We start from the raw sequence: 18,287 nt of genomic DNA on the forward strand, positions 1-18,287 counted from the left end.
CTACATATGGGACTTTATGCAATGTCCCCCTAGTCTCCTGAATCTAAGAATGCTCCGCCTCAACTCGTCGTATTGTTGACCTATACTCTTGAACCCCACGGTTATCAGAGACTATTCAGAACTTCTGGAAACGCAACGCACAGGGGCGTTCCATTCCCCCTTCACTATGCTACTCTACCAGTCTACCCAGTAGGTAGTGTATATCTACTACCAAACCGAATTAAATACCTAGGTACGGATCCGTACGTAAACTAAAAGCCCGCGCCGTTTGGCAGGATGGGTTTAGGGATAGTATGTAGCGAATCAAATTCGATGTGAATCACGCTTGGCAAGATAGTCGACATCTTTCTTTTTTCATATCTTATTAATATTCCCCCCTATCAATCTCCAATCGCCCAACTACCGTCGGCCATCTCTAGATGATTAGATGATTAGATGATTACTTGCTTCTGCATGGGTACCTACTTTATCTAGCATACAGATGCGAATTTAGGCTTTTGCAAGACCGAATTTAGTCACTAAAAAGCATCACGCGAGATCAAATGCCAATCTCAATGGCCTCAAGCGCACCAAGTTGGCCAGGCGTGCGTCCCGTCAAGACATGCACAGAATGCAAGCAATCAAAGGTGCGTAAACCCCATCCTCGCATGTTAGGATATACCCAACTAACGTTGAGACAGCTTCGATGCGACTCCAAGGATAGGTTTCCAAATCCTTGTACAAGATGTCAGGCAAGAAATCTTACTTGTACGGTTGATCCGTCCTTTCGGAGAACGCCAGCTAGAAAGTATGTCTTCAGGCTCCTTGGCGCCGAAATATCTGCGTCAGGATTTGCCTTGAGTGGTTGCTAATGACGGCGAATAGACGGCTTGAGGCCATGTCAAAAGAGCTTCGAGAGCTCCGAGACCAGAGAATATCAGAAGCGCGCGCCGGTTCTACTGCGAGCCCAGATCCGGATACTACACGATCGCAAGATTCATCCACCAATGCATCGCAGCCGTCCGTTACTATTTTGATGGACGACTTCGAGCTGATGGGCTTAGAATCTTTCGATCTTGGTGGTGTTATAATTGACAGCCAAACAGTTATCACAACATTCAAGCAGTAAGTATTTTTGCTGTCAAATACGTGAATCCAAATTAACAGATATTCCAAGTTTTACTACTTATTTCCTCCCAAATCTCCCGATACTAGGACCGGTGTCGCTCAAAACTATTCATCATTCTCACCCGTTCTTATTCTGGACGATAATTATCGTCGTCTCACTACGTTTACCCACAGTCTCGGATGAGACTGTATTCGATCGACTCCATGAGCCGTACATGAGAATGCTCAGGGAGGAGATTCTGCGGGCTCCACTGCCGCTAAGCAAGATCCAAGCGCTTTTGATTCTTTGCATGTGGCCGTTGCCAGTACCTCATCAAAGGGATGATCCAAGCTGGCTATACTGTGGGATTGCTGTGAATGCTGCCCTCTATATGAGTCTTCATAGATCGAGCCCAAGATCGGGGGTCATTCCTTCGCTACATAGCGTTGGTCCCTTAGGTGGAAGCGCCCGCGAGAGAACAAACACATGGTTGGGTTGCTTCTACGTTAGCACATCGTAAGTTGTTCAATGTCGCATAAAATCCATCAGCTAACTGATTTTCTTTTAGTCTTAGTATGCATCTCGGCCTTCCCCCGATGATCAATACTCCTTCCGACCTTTCTGCTATTCGTGCAACTCTCAGTGAAAATACGCTTCCTCGCGAGTTCGCTGTTCAGCTTAGAGTATTCCTCACTTTAGCGGGGTTTACCAATGTCCTTGTACATAATGCGAACGACGGCGTAGTCGATTCTTCGGTCATTCAGCTTCTTGACGGCGAGCTAGATACATTAAAAATAACTTTCCCTGATGGATGGACAAGCATGACTGACCTTGCTGTTCTGGTCGTGAAAATGCACATTTACACTTTGGTGATAACCCGGGCCCCCCGATCAGGTACCGGTGCGAAGGAAATACTACTTAAATTAGGGCTTGCCACCGCTCTTCGCATCATTCACCTAGCAAACTCGCGGTTCCATGAGAGGCTAGATAAGAATCAAACATTGACGACGGCGCAGCGCGAGAGGACGCTACCCAAAGATTACTATAGGGGTCTGGCTTTTGCGACTATATTTCTCCTCCGATATTTCAGTCTCAACAATAATGCCAACGCCGAAGAACAACAGTTAGCAGCAAACCATGTCATCATGGCTCACACAATATTCAAAACACTTGCTACACGTCATCGAGATGAATACGACAGGGCTGCTAGTCTATTCGAAACCCTCTGCAAGCAAGCACCCGTTTCTAACGATACTGACAAGCCCAATCTTCCGGATCGAATGGGGGTATCTATAGTACTAGACGCAATCGACACAGCCCGCGAACTACGCGGCTTTCCTCTAAATCCTCCCATACCCGAGATCGCAGTTACTGCAGAAGCTTCACCTAACGAGAATAATATCCCACAAACAGATGTTTTCGCTACTAATCCTCAGGTTGAGGAGCCCTGGTCATCGGATCTTGCCTTCGCTAATATGTTTTGGGGCGACCCTTCGTGGGATATTTTCAATCTTCCTACTGACACATCACAGTTCCATCCAGGAAATGGGTTATAGCAGTTGGTTACAGCGGGGTAATAGTTGTACATAAAGGCATCACGTAAAGATTTAGATATAATAACTTTGAACATAATGGTCATAAACTACCTACCTATACCCATCCATAGATACAAAATATAATACAATAGTACCAGCACCCCCTCTATACTAAGCCTTAGGAAGGGAAGCAAGTAGTTCTTCCGGCAACTTCATGTTTACAAGTGGAAGATGTTGCTGAGATCCGTGAACGTCATTCTCCATGAATCCTCCACCCGGCATACGCTTGCCAGCCCGAATACGGGGGATTGTGGCTTTAAACGCCTGGGCCGGGTCGAAGAATCCACACCACAATATGTCGCTCTCTGGCAGCTTAAAGACGTCGGCTACCGTTTTAACAGACAGAAGGCCTGATTCTTTGACCTTAAGATAAGTTTCCCGGGACTCGAATATGAGGTCGAAGGTGATCTCATACGGACCCGAGTTCTTGGACCTTACAACTTGGGCTAAGTCCCCAAGTTTAGTAGGCTTGGCATGTCCATTTGATTTTGAACCATTAACAAGTTTAGCCGTTGCGAAGCCCTCCTCGCCGTTTTGCTTGGCACCATTTGCAGAGCCGTTAGTAGTCGAGATAGGAGCTTTTGACGATGGTCTATCTCCATTGCCGATTAAAGAAGCAGACTGGGTAAACAGAGGCTTTCGTTGCTTGTGGGTTCCGTTGCCGTTCACACCATTGGTAGCAGGGGTCGAGATACTATCTTCTAGTAATAAACCCTCCTCGCCTTCTTCAAGATCCATGAGGTGGTACATGGTAAATCGCGAGCATGGGCCCAACTCGATAACGGACTTGCCACCAATACCAAACGCGAAGTTTCCCGAAGTGGCCTTCTGTCCTGGATAACTTCCATGCTAAAAGAAGTTAACAACTGGCTACCTGAGATACGGATAGCAATTTAACTTACAATGACACCTATTCTAGCGGTAGCTGCAATACTGGTTGCTAATTCTTGCGTAGGAGCCAGTGCCTCACCAATGAGGAATACCTCAGGAGATTCATTCTCTACGCCTTCCTCTGGTTTTCCGTAGATATGGAAATCAAATTCCCACTTCTCAGTCACATGGCTGTGCTGTTCAACAGCATAGCGTTTGACGAGCTTGAGTAATGCATTGAGCTCGCTGATAAGAATTGCTGCTTCAGTATTAGCAAATGAGACGAAGTATGCGGAATCATTCAGTGGACTTACGGTCTCGGAAGCTACCCAAGAACAGTGATCGGTACCCAATGATACTGGCGGCCTCTAATTTCACTTGATACGGACCGCTCTCTTTGGAGAAATGGAACTTGCTGCCACGGACTTTGATCGTCCTCTGATCGGGTAGCTGTTCGTAGGTCGCGGAGTTTAGATCGAAATATCCACCCGGGCCGTGTAAAATATCAGGGCGCGATTTCTCGTACATCGTGTGTGCGGCCACTGACACCGGGGTGCAGCGAGCCGCCGGCGATAAAGGCGAGATGGTAAAACCTCCGTCCCTATATACTGTTGCGATAGCTCCGTGTGACTTTGGTATAGCACACGTCCCTCCGCACTCTAGAATCTTGCCCATGTGCGTGAATCCACCCATCTGGCGTTGGACCACAGGTGAGTTCACGTCGTTCGTATCTAATCCGGCCAAATAAGCGCAATAGGCGACGTACGGGGCTGGGTCGTAGGCACGACCGCCGACTATAACATTAAAGTCCGGATTCGCCTTCATCGCGTCGATAAACGGCTCGGGACCCATCTGCGCGACAACCACCGACGACTCATCGATATCCTCTTCGGTTAAGTCCGGAACACACGGGCCGCATCCACGCACGCGTCCTGCCCTGAGGCGTTCCCGGACCGTCTCCTTCTCGATATTGGAAAATATGGCCACGGTCTTCAAGGAATAGTCCTCATTTCCCTTCTCGGCAGCAATTTCTTCGATAACCTTCACAATCTCTCGGACGTGTTCGTCGATTCCGTCTCCTCCCGCCGAGCTGAAAATCAGAGGAACCCGGAACTCATGGACTAACTTGAGCAGCTTCCTAAGGTCCCGAAGGTAAGCTGTTCGGGGGCAGCCCATTTGTTTCTGGGCAAGCCTGTCCGGACCACTATCGGTCGAGCCGGAGTCTAAAATTAGAGCGGTCGGAATACCCGTCGCGAGAAGATGTCTTAAGGCGACAGCGTTCTCTTCCTCATTAAGGCCATAGCCGAGCATGCCTACTGGGGTAATAATATTGCATAGAGGTGTCGATGCCCCCTCGGCATCATTGAACTGATTATTGACTACGGCTGACATTTTGGAAAGCTTCTGACTTAATTAGGTATATTTCAGGGATAAAGATGAAGGGTATAGAGTATTGGATATCACTTGCGTAGTTGGATAAAACAGATATAAGATAGAGTTGACAAATAAAGGGGTGATAAGGTATACGGCTCATTACTTATTCTTATAATACAGAGGCGTGTTACGCTTCTTCCAACCCAAACCCGGTCAATTTCCACATACATCACCAATAGCAGAGCAGCGATTTAGTCGTGAGAACCCGAACCTCGCATTTCATACAGCGCACAGCCACTCGCTATGGGACGCTTCGCATCCCTCGGCCGCCCGGCAATGTTCTGACCTTCCGCTGTCGCCGCCTACGCCATGTTGCAGGCCCACTAAGCGAGATTCGCGTCAAGGCCGACATTCGCTATGTAAGCCGAAGTTCGCGTTATGACAAGACTATGTACACCATTCCAACCACTAAGTGAAGAATTATCAATATATTGCTTTCATATGCAATAACCATAGGTAAACAACTTGATCTGAACCCTGTTTTCATACACCCTCTTTAGCATTGTCTTGATTAGATCTTATTCCGTTCATGCAGAATAGATGCTCCCCATTGTATCTAATGGTAGTCGGTATACACGTAACATAATGAAGTCTAATAACTAACTAGCACAGATATCTTACGGTAAGTTTAAGGCAGTATGTTAGGCTAATATTAAAAGCTGAATAAGAGGTAGTTAAGTTAATACTTAAAGTCTTAGACTAGTCACGACTTTACCATTCAACCCAAAGTCGAAAGACTATTAACCACCGTAGAGGCTTAGCCATTAAGTAATCACACAACTCGAAGAACTCCGATAACTACTACTTCGTATAGTTAACTAATGTGTATCAAGTAAAGTGATGACCTCCGCTTTATCGAGCATCTGACGAAGGATTAGATCGCGTCATATGTTTAAACACGGATATTAACACAAAAGCTATCCTCCGTAGTTATGACGGCGATCGGATCTTGTGATCTTCGTAACGGAATCGGAGTAGATTTTTAAACCCCGACACCATTTCCCCGCGAATACAGCATATCATTTGTATCCTTAGAATGCCGTTACCGGAGGGCTTCTGACCTTAGTAGCGATTATATTGGCCTCGATAGATACGACCAGTTATCCGAGAAAGTGCTAAGATCTACGCATGCTCAACAGTGTTCCCTAAGGTTGTGAGTTCGAGCCAGATAGGTTAGAGTTCCTCGCGGAACAACGAAGTTGTTTCCATGCTGTTTGGTTCCACCTCGTGACACTAAGGTTATGAGTTCGAGCTATATTACCTGGTACATATATTGAAAGATCACCTTATAGATAGGTAGGTACCCAGGTGGTCACCTAGTTAATATAGTCAGTCTGCCTAGTACAGCTCTTGAAATGTAATTAGGGTCGGATTCTAATTAGGTACATGTTTTATTGAGTGATAAAAAGGTCCTGCTGTTAGGTAGAGAAGGATACCCAAGTGAGATGAAATGAGCTCGGCTTCCAGTATATAGTTAGGTATAAAGTACGCGTGATGGGAGTATATAATAGGAAATATATTTGACAACGCAATATCTACCTCCTAGACATCGGGTTACCTACCTGGGTAACCATTTAACTTCCTAGTATAGTTGTTACGAATTCTTTATGATGGTATTATTGCGCGCCCTTGACCCCTAAGCTGCTTTTATCGTTCTAACTTCGAATACGGAAAATATAACTACCTGAATGTAAACCTTGCTTTAAGATTTACCTTGGGATCACCTGAGGGTTTGGAGTAGTGAGCTTATAGAAGGTTCATAACTCTTCAGGCAATGTCAAAGTTATTTCCTTGCTTCTTGCTTGATGGTTTTGGCTTTGGAGTGAAGAGGTCACGAAGAGCGTATAAATCTGTTAAATATCGTTACACATTTTTCTCTTATCTTCTAGGTAGATAGTTGCCTATTAACATGTTTCGCATAGTAAATTGACTTGGTACGGATTTCCTACTTCGATATATTCGATTAATTAGGGGCGAGTACAAAATGAAACTTGAGTTGTCATAGTTATTGAATGCACGTTCAAAGTATACTATGCCTCATATCCTGACCAGCGATTTAGGTTTTCGAATGCTTGACGTGGACTTCAACTTAACATCACTAATACTGACAATCAGGGGATATCGTAGGTAAGGGGTGAAAATAGAGAGTTACCTAGAGGGAGTGATATCCAAGATCACGTTTAACACCAAAGTTAGCATCACCAGTATGGCAACGGGAATATGACGAGAGCTTGGCTCTAATTACGTCCTACATTTTAGTGTTTTTACCTGCGCGTTTAAGATGTTAAAACTGGCCTAATAAGAAATACATACCTACATGGCACACAACTGGATATAGGCCACCCAAAAAGTACTTTGGGTAAATTATAGATTTCCGTAGGAGTAATTCAACTGATATATCTACATGTCCTTTTAAGTGATTGCTCAAGCATTAGCTTAGTTTGAAGAGGTATATCAATATCTAGCATATAGTACTGAGCTGCGAAGTAAGGGATGGGCGGTACTTGAGGCACTACTTGCTCATCTGTATAGTATCCAAGCTAAGCGCCAAGGTTCTCAGCCACTTAAACATTGAAGGCAATATCTATTACCAGAGGTAGTAGCCTCAGGTTAGATATCTTGACTATTTGGATACTATGGCCTTAGCTTGCCAATATCTTAGCTTTGAGTGACTTCAAGGGTATCTTGTATTGATCTTGTCATGGAACTCTAACTAATCATTTCTCCGGCGCCTCTTCCTCGTCAGATACGTCTTCCCCTGCTTCAATGGCTTTCTGTCGCTTCTTCGCTTGGCGCTCCTTTTTCTTCTCTAATAATTTAGCCAGTGTCTTCGCAGTATTGAAAACACCTCCCGTACCCGCGCCGCAGGCAGCACAGCTCGGATCTTTCCTATACCTCTGTAATGCGCACGGCAAGCAAAAGTAGTGTTGACATCTAGTCACAATGGGCTCTTTATACGGCCCCTTGCAGATGATACAGGCGAACGGTATCTTCTCTAGCAAAGCTTCTTCGGCTGCGTCAACGTCACCTTCGTCGGCATTGGCGCCGCGATTGGCGCTGGCCATCACCTTCCCGCCCAGATTTTTCTTCCCCTTGTTTACGTTTTCCCACTCCTTATCCAGCTGCCAGCCTTGTTTGTAGTCCTCACGAGCATGCAGGAACTTGCAGTTATCCCCGAAACCACAGAAGCCTGTCTGCTTGTAATCTTTACATACATCAGGCGCGAAGTCGGTGACTGTGATGGTCCTGATGTTGGTGGCAGCCTTGATAGGCCCGACCGTCCGATTGGGAGCATTCGGATTTTTCTGTATGAATTTGGTCTGGTTGGCTAGACCTTTGTAGGTCCCATCTGGTTGTATGGAAGGGGTTGCTGCTTCATCTTTGGATTTGGGAAGAGGTCGCGTCTTTCCTAGCAGGTTTGTGTCCTCATCAAACCAATTTGTCTGTTTTGTAGCATCATTCGTGCTTGTGATAGGCACGCTACGATCGGCTTCGAAGACGGTGGCGCCGTGATTTCGGTCGGTTCGTGTTACGTTATCCTTGGATGAAGCTGTCACTACAGCGGTATTCTTCTTGCGTCGCTTCACCCGTTGTCCCGATTCGTCTTCGGATGATGTGTAATCGTCACTGTCGCTGTCGGCAGGCGGCGGTGTCGCTGGTCGTTTTCGGATATTGGCTTTCCCCTTTGCGCCTCTTTTTTTGAAGATGGCAACTGGAGCGATAGGAGTGTCTGTCGCTGCTGAAATACTCGTACTGTCGTCGGCCATTATATAATATTATTTCTGGGGGTTTGTATTGAATTGATTTTATAATGCAGCAACGAGGGTTGGATGTTGATTTGGTTGATATTGAGGAAATGGGTAAGTTTTGTGTCATGTAGCTTTGTAAATGGTAGTATTGTTTTCTAATCAAAAGCTTCTAGAAACACTGAGCCTTATCATACGGGCTATCAACAGCAATCATCAAGATTTAGCGTATGTTCCAGGTACAGCATAGGTACCTAAGCTAGGGCTTATTGGCCGAGAGGTTCTTCTATACAGTGCAACCGTAATGTACCCAATAGTTGTCTCTTCAGGTCTCAGCCTTGTATTGTTTCGACTAGCGGGAGTTAAAATTAGCAGGGTACCCCTCAGCTAGTGGGGAGCTCTAAGATTGGGTTTCTCCTCAATGCTTCATGCGTAACACGCGTAACACAATAATTTCCTGTGATCCAATGGTTTCCTGCTTCGATCCAGTAGATACCTAGGCTGCCGGCAAGTTGTATGACGTGTTTTAAGATCGAGCTTTACCGGATTCTACCTTGATATGCTAATAATTTAGCAAAGCACAGATTGATCTTTTACGGCTAGAGGATTAGAAATATTGATTCCTACATAGGTACCTTCTAAGTTGAATGTTGTTAGGTGCAGATGGGAGAATTTGAGTTGGCAATAAGGATTATTTGTACTGCATCGGTACCTGAAGCATTCAGGTACATATATGTATTATTGGAAGTGTCAGCCGAACATACAGTAGACAAGCGCACTTTAAGCACTAACGGCCCGCCACGTGTTAGAAGCTAATACTTCAGATTTTCACACTGTCTACGGGATATTGCATTGATCCCTACCGTAGCTCATCCACACTTTAGGTTGTTGCCGCAAATCCACAAGCTATTCAATTGTTTAATACAGATTTTCCGTTCTTCCTATCTTCAACATCGGCATCTTTGTTGACTCTTGTCCCCCCTTTCCCTCCCTTCCCTCTGTTATTTCTCCCGGCCTCCCTTCTTTCCGTCCGGGTCCGTTCTTATTATTTGTGAGACAGCTCTTAGCCAATTTAGGAATCCGACCGTTTCCTAGACGGATTTTGCAAGTCTCCAAATTCTCAGCCTCCGGATCCCGTTTGGAGCTCATTGTTTCTTCTTGAGCAGGACGCGTCGTCTTACACGGCACCGGTCAACCGCATGCTCGCGCCGTACCTGCATTCTACATAACAAACCTACACACTCATTTAGTCACTTATCTCGTCATTCGCTCATCCGCTCTACACTCTTCTAATTGTATCACCTGAATTTTTCTCATTTTCTTAACCCGAAATTAAATCACCTGCAACACCTTTTTATTTCTCCTTTTTCCTTCTTGTAGGGACCTTGTTCTGTTTAATCAATTGTTAATACCTACTACCATCGTTACCTTACGTTACCTTTAATCCCGACTTTTGAACAAAACGACCGATTTCCTCTTGCTTTTTTCCCCGACAATCACCTGCAGTCGACAACATTATTTCGATTCTCCTAGACGGGTTAAGGACAGGCCAGCCAGCACACATTTGAATAATACGACATAAGAGGTACTTTAGGTACCTGTCTTAAAACCTTAGGACCTGCTAATTTTTCTTCCTGGGCGGGCACCTGCGTCGCGTATTCCCTGTGCAACGATTTGTTTAGGTTGTGCCTTCGCGTTGTACAAGTCGCAATTGCACCTGCATGTTTTCGACCCGCGCACTGTACTTCATACCTCATAACATTGGATTGGTGGAATCGACCTGTCAAAACTTCAAACTCGGACAGACACCGCGTCCTTGAGTTTAGGATTCTACCAGTAGCATTTGCGCTACCCCTGTTGTTGAGAATTCCAGCGCATTCGAATTGACCTGAGACTTTGATCGAGGAACGTCATCCGAGGTATTCAATTCCGATTGACAGCAAATCAATAGAAATTTTTTTGGCCATTAGCTGTTCTGTTTGCCATATTTTTTGCCGTCATCAGGATCATCCAAGTCATCTCACGTCAAAAGTTGGGCGCTGTCAAACTCCACGCCACACCGTCCGAATCTTAATTGGACGTGTACTTCACTCGCTGGGCCTTCGGTCTACCACTCAATCCCTTTCGATTCACTAGGCTGCATCTCTTTGGCTCTTGGCCCAGGGGCAGTATTCGTTAGCTCCCGCCACGTCAAAAACAACCTTCTACTTACCAGATTTTCGCGATTCACGTGCGGCCTTCGCGTCTTTATCAGGCTGCATGCTGCAATTTTAATCCAAGGGGAAATCGCCTTCTCCTTGGACACCTGCAATCAGCAGCGTGATGGCTTCCTTTGGTAATAGAGGCGGGGCTTCATCGCCTTCGCCTGCCATTGATTCCCGCCATGATCCTTTCGTGGTAGCACCATCACCTCCAAGTGCAAGTCGTCACCGATTATCCACTTTTGACTCCTTTTCGCTAAGTCCCAATGCTTCGCCAACGCAGGCGAAGCGTGCATTAGAGGCTCATCTAGCCGAGACGGATCGAAGAATGGAAGAAGCTGGGAAACTAGGCACAGCTTTGCTACAACAGCGCAAGGAATTAAGTCAAAGATTAATGGAGGTTGAGAAGCAGCAGGCTGAAGGGGAACTCTCCGATGATCTGCGACAAAGACTTGCTGAAATTGAAAGGGACTATAATGATGTCGCCAGGGAAAGCGCACGTGCATTTCTACCAAAGCAGAGGATCCCTAGTAATGAAGCTACTGCTGGTTCGCCACTCGCGCCGGAAGGCAAAGGAGGCAGAGTAAGATTGTCCAATATGAAACTCATTGAGTGTCAGTCAACTAACTGTTCATGCAGCGTTCTGTGAGCCCTTCCAAGTTCGAAGACCAGGCAACTGCATCTCCAACCAAATTCAGTGTCCCCAACCGAAAAGTCCGAAACCAACCTGCCAATCGAGTCCATGACATCGAGTTTGCCGCGGAAATCAGCACATCTCTAATTGCTCAGGTGCGCAATTTGCAAGGCCTGCTTGCCGAGAAGGAAGAAGAGTTGAAGGAGATAAGAGTTGAGAAGTCTAAGCTTGAGTACGAAGCAGAGGGTTTCCAACAGCGAGTTAAGACACTGGATGAGAGTGAGCATCGGTACAAGGATGAGAACTGGAGTCTCGAGACCCAGGTCCATGACCTCCTGGCTAAGGAGAGAGAGGCCGAGGATCGGTACAAAAAATTACAACAGACTCTGACTGTTCTTCAAGCCGAGAAGAATTCCACCCAAAAGGAATTGGACGAGGTCAAACTGAATCACTCAAAGCTTAGCGAGGAATATGCTACCGCAGTCAAGCATCACGACATAGAACTTGGCTCTGCAAAACGTAATATAGTCATCGCCGACACCGAACGAGCAGCCTTGCGGAAGAGGATAGATGAATTGACCGGACAAAATCAAGAGCTCGCCAAAGCAGTGTCTGCTTCGCAGAGAGCGAGGGTGGTTGAGCGCGAATCAATCCTTGGCATGAACCAAGAAGATTCCGAATCCGCGCAAGACAAGACGACGCCGGAACACTCACCTCCTCCATCGCCTGTGAAGGGAACCCCGCGACACTCTCAGCTAGAGTCAGAAACGCTCAAGGCATCATTAGGCCATGCTCACCGCACAATTCAGGGACTAAGGAGCAATGTGCATAGGGAGAAGACCGAAAAACTTGAACTCAGGCGCATGCTACAAGAGGCTCGCGATGAACTGGAGAAATTACGAAATGAGCCTCCGCCGCCACCTAAACGCACACGTAAAGCCGAAGTGAAAGAACAAAGAAAGCCGTTGCGACTACTAGGAGGCCTGCGTACTGTTCGAAGCGAGGTGTTTTCTGAAGACTCGAATTGGGAGGACCAGCCTGATTCTACCAGCCCAGCTCCTTCGACACTAGCTTCGCAATCCACTAAGTTTGAATCCGTAGCGGAAGAGCCATGCGAACAGTTTGAAACGGCCAACGAGACAAGCGACGCTGCGTTCGAAACTGCGCACGAGCCGGCGACTGAGACGGATGACTTCCACACGGGTGCTGAAGAATTTTCGAGCGATGATGCCGAGACTGAAACCGAAAGCCCTTCGAGACGCCGTACGCCTAGAAATAGCATATCTGGCTTCCAGGGTCGTCCACGAAGCGGGTCTATGCATAGTACAGCCTCAACCGAGGATGAAGATTTCCCCTTCGGTTACGACGCGGGTGCGCCTGTTACCTTGCCGCCCTTACAGGCCAAATTCCCGCTCCGAGTTAGCCGCGGTGCTTACCGTCGTTCCAGACAGCCTAGTGAGGAGCCCGCTTTCCCCAGCAGCCCCCCAAGTATTGCGAGCAGCAGTGTAGCAGGTACTCCTCACCAGCCTACCAAGAACCTGGCTGCTGAACTGGGCGAATTTGACGGCAGTGACAATGAATCGTACCGATCTGCAACTCCTAGTAGGAGGTCCATTAGGGGCCGGACAGTTTCGCCTCCACCACCGGTTCCTTCTCTGCCGAGGGCTATCATGGTGGATTGCAGTACAATGACAGATGAACTGCTGGGCACGCAAACTCACGCTGCTGATTTAGCAGCTCTTAAAGCCGAACATGAAAAGTCTCTCAAGGAAATCAGCGATGAAAAAGCGTTTGCGTATGCAACGGCTTTGGATGAGCTGAAGAGGAGGCATGAAGAGCAACTTCGTAAGGTGCAGCATGAAGTCAACCTCGCTCATACGCATGAGATTGAAACTCTAAAATCGAGCCATACGGATGAGATTAATAAGTCAATCATGGAGGTTAAAGTTGTGCACGGACAGGAACTCGAAGCTTTAAGATCAAGTCATGCGGATGAGCTTGCGAAGACTCTGGCCGACGCTCAGAGTACCTACGCTAAAGAGCTTGAGGTGCTAAAGTCCAACCATGCTAAGGAGATTAACCAGGCTATTGCTGAGACGAATGCGGCTCACTCTCGAGAACTGGAAGCTCTTAAGGCTAATCATATTGATGAGATAAATAAAGCTGTCTCTCACACTCAGAATACCCATTCTCGCGAATTGGAGATGCTCAAGTCCAGCCATGCCGAAGAAATTGGCAGAGCTCTTGACGATCTTCGTGCATCTCATACACAGCAACTCGAGGAGCTTCGATCAAGCTATGCTGACCAAGCTGCTAAGGAAGCAGCTGAAGGTCAAACTGCTCATGCTCAAGAAATCGATGCCTTGAAGGCTTCTTTCGCCAGCGAGGCATCCCAGAAAGACCTGGAAAGCAGAGCGGCTCATGACGCCGAGTTAGAAGCTCTCAAGTCTTCTCATTTGGAGCAGATGATGGCCAGGGAGGCCGAGATCAAGGCTACACATGCTACTGAATTGCACAACCTGAAAGTCAAACATGCTGATGAGTTAAGGAATATGAAGCTCGAGAACGACAACCGTCATGCAGCAGAAATTGCTACCTTGGTGGCCGCACATTCAAGCCAGATCAATCAGCTGAAGAATGAACTGGTCGACGCTCATTCGAAACAAGTACAAGCCCTCCAAACCGAATACGCCGAGCAGCTTGAGAAAGCGAAACAGCAATCCGATGCAACCCACTCGGAAGAGCTTGCGTCGTTGAAGGCAGCCCATTTAGCACAACTAGAGGAAGTAAAGAAAACCCTGGTTGCGGCTCATAGCAAAGAATTGGATCTCGTCAAGGCAGCGCATACCAAGCACGTCGAAGACCTTAAGAACGACGCCGACGCCCAACGCGGTGCAGAAATTGCCTCGCTTGTAGCATCTCATGAGAAACAAATCGATTCAATCAGGGCTGATAGCCAAGCGACATTGGTGAAAGAACTCGCAGCTCTAAGGGAGGTTCATGCACAGGAGATAGACAATCTGAACAGTCAACATGCTGCCACTCGTACTAGGGAGCTAGAAACCTTCAAGGCAGCTATCGACAAGCAAGTGGAGTCATCCAAGACCGAAGGCGATGCGGCGCACTCTCAACAGATCGAAGCCCTCAATGCTGCCCATGCGGAGGTCCTTGAAGCTCAAAGACGCGATAACGAAAAGTCTCAGTCACAAGCCTTAGAGTCTCTAAAGGCTTCACACGAAAGGAATATTGCGGCCCTAATGAGTGAGAACGCAACCGCAAGGTCAAAAGAGCTGGAAGATGTTACTTCGGGTCATCTGGAGGAGTTGGATGCATTGAGACAAGAACTCGAGTCTTCTAAAACCAAAGCTCTTGAAGATCTTGCCGCTACTCATTCGCAGCAGTTGGAGAATCTTCGCCAGAGTCACCTCGATCAATTGGCAGCGTTGAATTCTCAGCACGAGTCCGCTAAGACTAAGCTCGAAGAAGAACTTGCTGGTGCACATTCAGAGGAACTTGTCGAGCTTCGTCGAAACCTTGAATCATCGAAGGCCGCCGAAATAGCCGCATTAAGTGACAGTCACGCAAAGGCCTTAAACGTACTCAAGATAGAGCACGAAGCAGCGGAGTCCCAGAAACTACAGGAGCTGGCCGACGCCCACTCTCAAATATTAGAAGATATCAAGACTGAACGTGATGCGACTGAGGCACGGAAGTTACAAGAACTGACAAACGCTCATTTACATGAATTGGAAAATGTTCGTCAGACTAGTGATCATGCGAAGTCTGAAGCATTATCAGCCTTAGCAGCAACTCACGCAGACGAGATGGAAAGACTCAAGGAGGTTCACGGTGATGCGCAATCCCAAAAGTTGCAAGAATTGGCAGAAAGTCATGCCCGCGAGTTGGAGAATCTTCGAACCGAAAGCGATAGTGAGAAATCCAAAGCATTAGCAGCCTTAGCGGCAGTTCATGCGGCAGAGTTAGAGTCACTGAAACGCGATAATGAAGCAACACGCGTGCAAGAATTGGAAGAGCTCAAGGCTGCACATATTCAAGCACTGGAGACCCAACATGCTGAGCATCAATCTACTCTTAGCAATGCATTAGAAACACTTAAGGACGACCATGTCAATGAGCTTGAGCAACTTAAGAAGCAACATGACGCTGCCCAGGCCGAAGCCCTTGAAGCTCTTCGTGCAAGCCACTCCCTGGAGTTGACTCGGGTCAAGAATGACGCCGACGCCGCACTCACCAGAGAACTAGCGGCTCTCAACGCTGAGCATGCGAGCGCCCTTGAGTTGTACCAGAACGACAACGCCGCAGAAAAAGAGAAACTTTTGGCCGATCACGCCGCAGAACTCGAGGCTTTACGAAATTCTCTTCAAATCACACCTCCTAGCCTAGGCTTCTCCACAATCAACTCAACCGAAACCGAACCGGTTGAAATACCCGAACTCAGAAGCCCTAAGCGCGAGGCGTTTATCATTCCCCATGAAGATCGCTCGGCACACGCATCAACTGATACTACTGGACTCGGACTGCTTGGGCGCAGAGGTGAGAGAGCTTCAACACCAGATATTGCAGAAGACGATACTCGTCAGTCTCCAAGTGGCACACCTGCCCCCGAGACGCCAGAATCGAAGAGGCCGTTGAAAGAGTTATCTGCCAACACAAATGCCCGTCCTTCGCAGAAGCCAGCATTCCATACTAGCAACCAAGGTTGTCAAACTACTCTGACATCAGACGGGCTTGATCAATTACTGAAGCAGCAAGGCTATGTATCTCCAGACTCGTTCACAATTACCACTTCTCGAGGTGAGGTTATTGTAAAACCCTTCGATGAAGCAGAGGCAAGGCAAAGAGGTGGTGATTCTGCCAGTGCTCAAGCTTCGATTTTACCTAGGCTGCCTTTACCTCCTAATCATCGAGAAGCAATCGAAGCCGCACGTACGCACTCATCCAGCGGTGGAAAGGGGTCAATGGGACCTCCAGCACTCCCTGCGTCCGCATACAACAATTCAGGCTCGAGACCGGAAACACCAAGTAGTAGACGTCCATTGTCCCCAAGCTCGATTGTCAAAGGCACTCCGACACCCAAGGCAGGCCGAAGTTCAACCCCAGGTTACGCAGATGTCCACTCCGTGCCAAGAATGCTCCTGCGCAGCAGGCAGTCATCCGTGTCGTCCTTTGCATCCGAGATCGATACAAGATTTAATATTCGTGGTGAAATGGGTGTTGATGCTTCGGCTTTTGGTCCTAGTACCGATCCTCGCATGATCCAAGCCATCACACAGACCATGATCGGTGAATATCTTTGGAAGTACACGCGCAAGACTGGTCGCGGAGAAATGTCCGAGAACAGACATAGGCGGTATTTCTGGGTGCATCCCTACACTAGGACATTATACTGGAGCGATCGTGACCCGTCTACCGGTGGCAAAACCGAATTAAAGGCAAAGAGTATTCCAATCGAGGCTGTACGCATAGTCGGTGATGACAACCCAATGCCACCCGGGCTTCACAGAAAGAGTCTTATTATCGTTTCTCCCGGCCGAACGGTCAAGTTCACATGCACTACAGGTCAGCGACATGAGACTTGGTTCAATGCGTTGTCGTACCTCCTACTTCGGACAGGCGATGAAAGTCAAGCGGATGCCGAAGACTTGGCCGGCCAAATCACGCAAGAAGATGTTGACGAGTTCAATCCTTCAATCAACCGACGCCCAGCTAACGGCAACCGCCCGCGAGCTCCTCCATCCTTGTCTTCATTCAATTCAGGGGCTACACGTGCTGGTTCGCCACTGGTGGAAGTGTCCATGAGTATCCCGACACTTACTCCTACGCGTGAGAAAGAAGCCTCTCGAAGTGGCACTCTGGGAAGATTGAGCGGGTATTGGAAATCGAGTTCGATGAATAGCACGTTGAGCAGCTTGAGAAGCAAAACGCATATCCCTCAAGAGGGCGCTATATACGAAGCAAGCGAGGTCCCTGACAGCGCTGAGGATTTAAGGCAAATACTCGAGGAACAGGATCGAGCGTCTGACAGGCTCGAGAATGTCAGAGCTTGCTGTGATGGTAAGTTTAACGAAGTGTTCCTTCCAGGTTGCACGTACTAATTTGAGAGCGCAGGGAAACATGATGTTGGAACCTTATCACACACCAAGCGTGGACGCATCCATTCGTCGCTTTCGCAAACCCATTCGCACACGCATCCTGGACCGTCAACGACGCCGACATCTAGAAGTACCTCTATACGGGACTCACGCGCCACCACGTAACCCGATAAATACCTATAATTGCAGCAATGCCAAGCTTAGACCTATTCTAGTCAATCACTCAATATAGCATTTTGCACCGTCTCACTCCTTTTTCTCGCTACGAAGACCAGTCATGGATTTTCACGACGCTTACGACTTGCATTTTCCTTTCCGCATCCTCTAATTCGCATCTATTCACAGGGCCCTACACCGCGCCGACCCACCGTGGTCGGGGCTACGATTGCATTCCACCGCGTTAAAATTGTACCAACATACCCAAAACTATGTCTCGGAATCATTCTGGAGTTAGGAGAACAAAGGACCGCTTCAAGCACCATCAAAGTAGTCGGATATGGATACTCAATATGGTCAGGAAGCCCATAGGGAAGGAAGTCAAGGAGGTAGTTAGATTTTGCGAGACACCGCCTATAGGAGACAATATTCCTTTGCCAAGTGTAGGGTT

At 47.5% G+C, this 18,287-nt stretch overlaps 3 protein-coding genes across 3 annotated transcripts; 1 reads left to right on the forward strand and 2 right to left on the reverse strand.

Annotated features, from left to right (window-relative positions):
• The first annotated feature begins 43 nt into the window (after nucleotides 1–43).
• F5Y00DRAFT_26894 (uncharacterized protein) lies at nucleotides 44–2,785 on the forward strand. Its single transcript, XM_048012348.1, has 5 exons — nucleotides 44–626; nucleotides 681–787; nucleotides 865–1,104; nucleotides 1,157–1,603; nucleotides 1,656–2,785. Exons 1-5 carry the CDS (start codon nucleotides 543–545, stop codon nucleotides 2,641–2,643), a joined length of 1,866 nt encoding a protein of 621 aa, XP_047866601.1. The 5' UTR covers nucleotides 44–542; the 3' UTR covers nucleotides 2,644–2,785.
• Nucleotides 2,786–2,793: 8 nt separating this feature from the next.
• Nucleotides 2,794–5,055, reverse strand: F5Y00DRAFT_268108 (uncharacterized protein; the record flags this gene model as incomplete). Its single annotated transcript, XM_048012186.1, has 3 exons — nucleotides 3,867–5,055; nucleotides 3,585–3,811; nucleotides 2,794–3,531 (listed from the first exon to the last, which is right to left on the reverse strand). Exons 1-3 carry the CDS (start codon nucleotides 4,942–4,944, stop codon nucleotides 2,794–2,796), a joined length of 2,043 nt encoding a protein of 680 aa, XP_047866602.1. The 5' UTR covers nucleotides 4,945–5,055.
• A 2,356-nt stretch (nucleotides 5,056–7,411) lies between these two features.
• On the reverse strand, nucleotides 7,412–8,867 carry F5Y00DRAFT_231783 (uncharacterized protein). Its single transcript, XM_048007067.1, has one exon. The coding sequence runs from the start codon at nucleotides 8,751–8,753 to the stop codon at nucleotides 7,704–7,706; it is 1,050 nt and encodes a 349-aa protein (XP_047866603.1). The 5' UTR covers nucleotides 8,754–8,867; the 3' UTR covers nucleotides 7,412–7,703.
• Nucleotides 8,868–18,287: the final 9,420 nt, after the last annotated feature.

Source organism: Daldinia vernicosa (assembly GCF_022497035.1).
Source record: "Daldinia vernicosa strain CBS 139.73 unplaced genomic scaffold F5Y00scaffold_13, whole genome shotgun sequence".
In the NCBI taxonomy this organism is placed as follows: domain Eukaryota; kingdom Fungi; phylum Ascomycota; class Sordariomycetes; order Xylariales; family Hypoxylaceae; genus Daldinia; species Daldinia vernicosa.

Coding starts and splice junctions, on each gene's coding strand:
- F5Y00DRAFT_26894 (XM_048012348.1), top strand. CDS start 543: ATGCCAATCTCAATGGCCTCAAGCGCACCAAGTTGGCCAGGCGTGCGT. Junction 1,105..1,156: donor GTTATCACAACATTCAAGCA/GTAAGTATTTTT, acceptor AGATATTCCAAG/TTTTACTACTTATTTCCTCC. Junction 1,604..1,655: donor TGCTTCTACGTTAGCACATC/GTAAGTTGTTCA, acceptor ATTTTCTTTTAG/TCTTAGTATGCATCTCGGCC.
- F5Y00DRAFT_231783 (XM_048007067.1), bottom strand. CDS start 8,753: ATGGCCGACGACAGTACGAGTATTTCAGCAGCGACAGACACTCCTATC.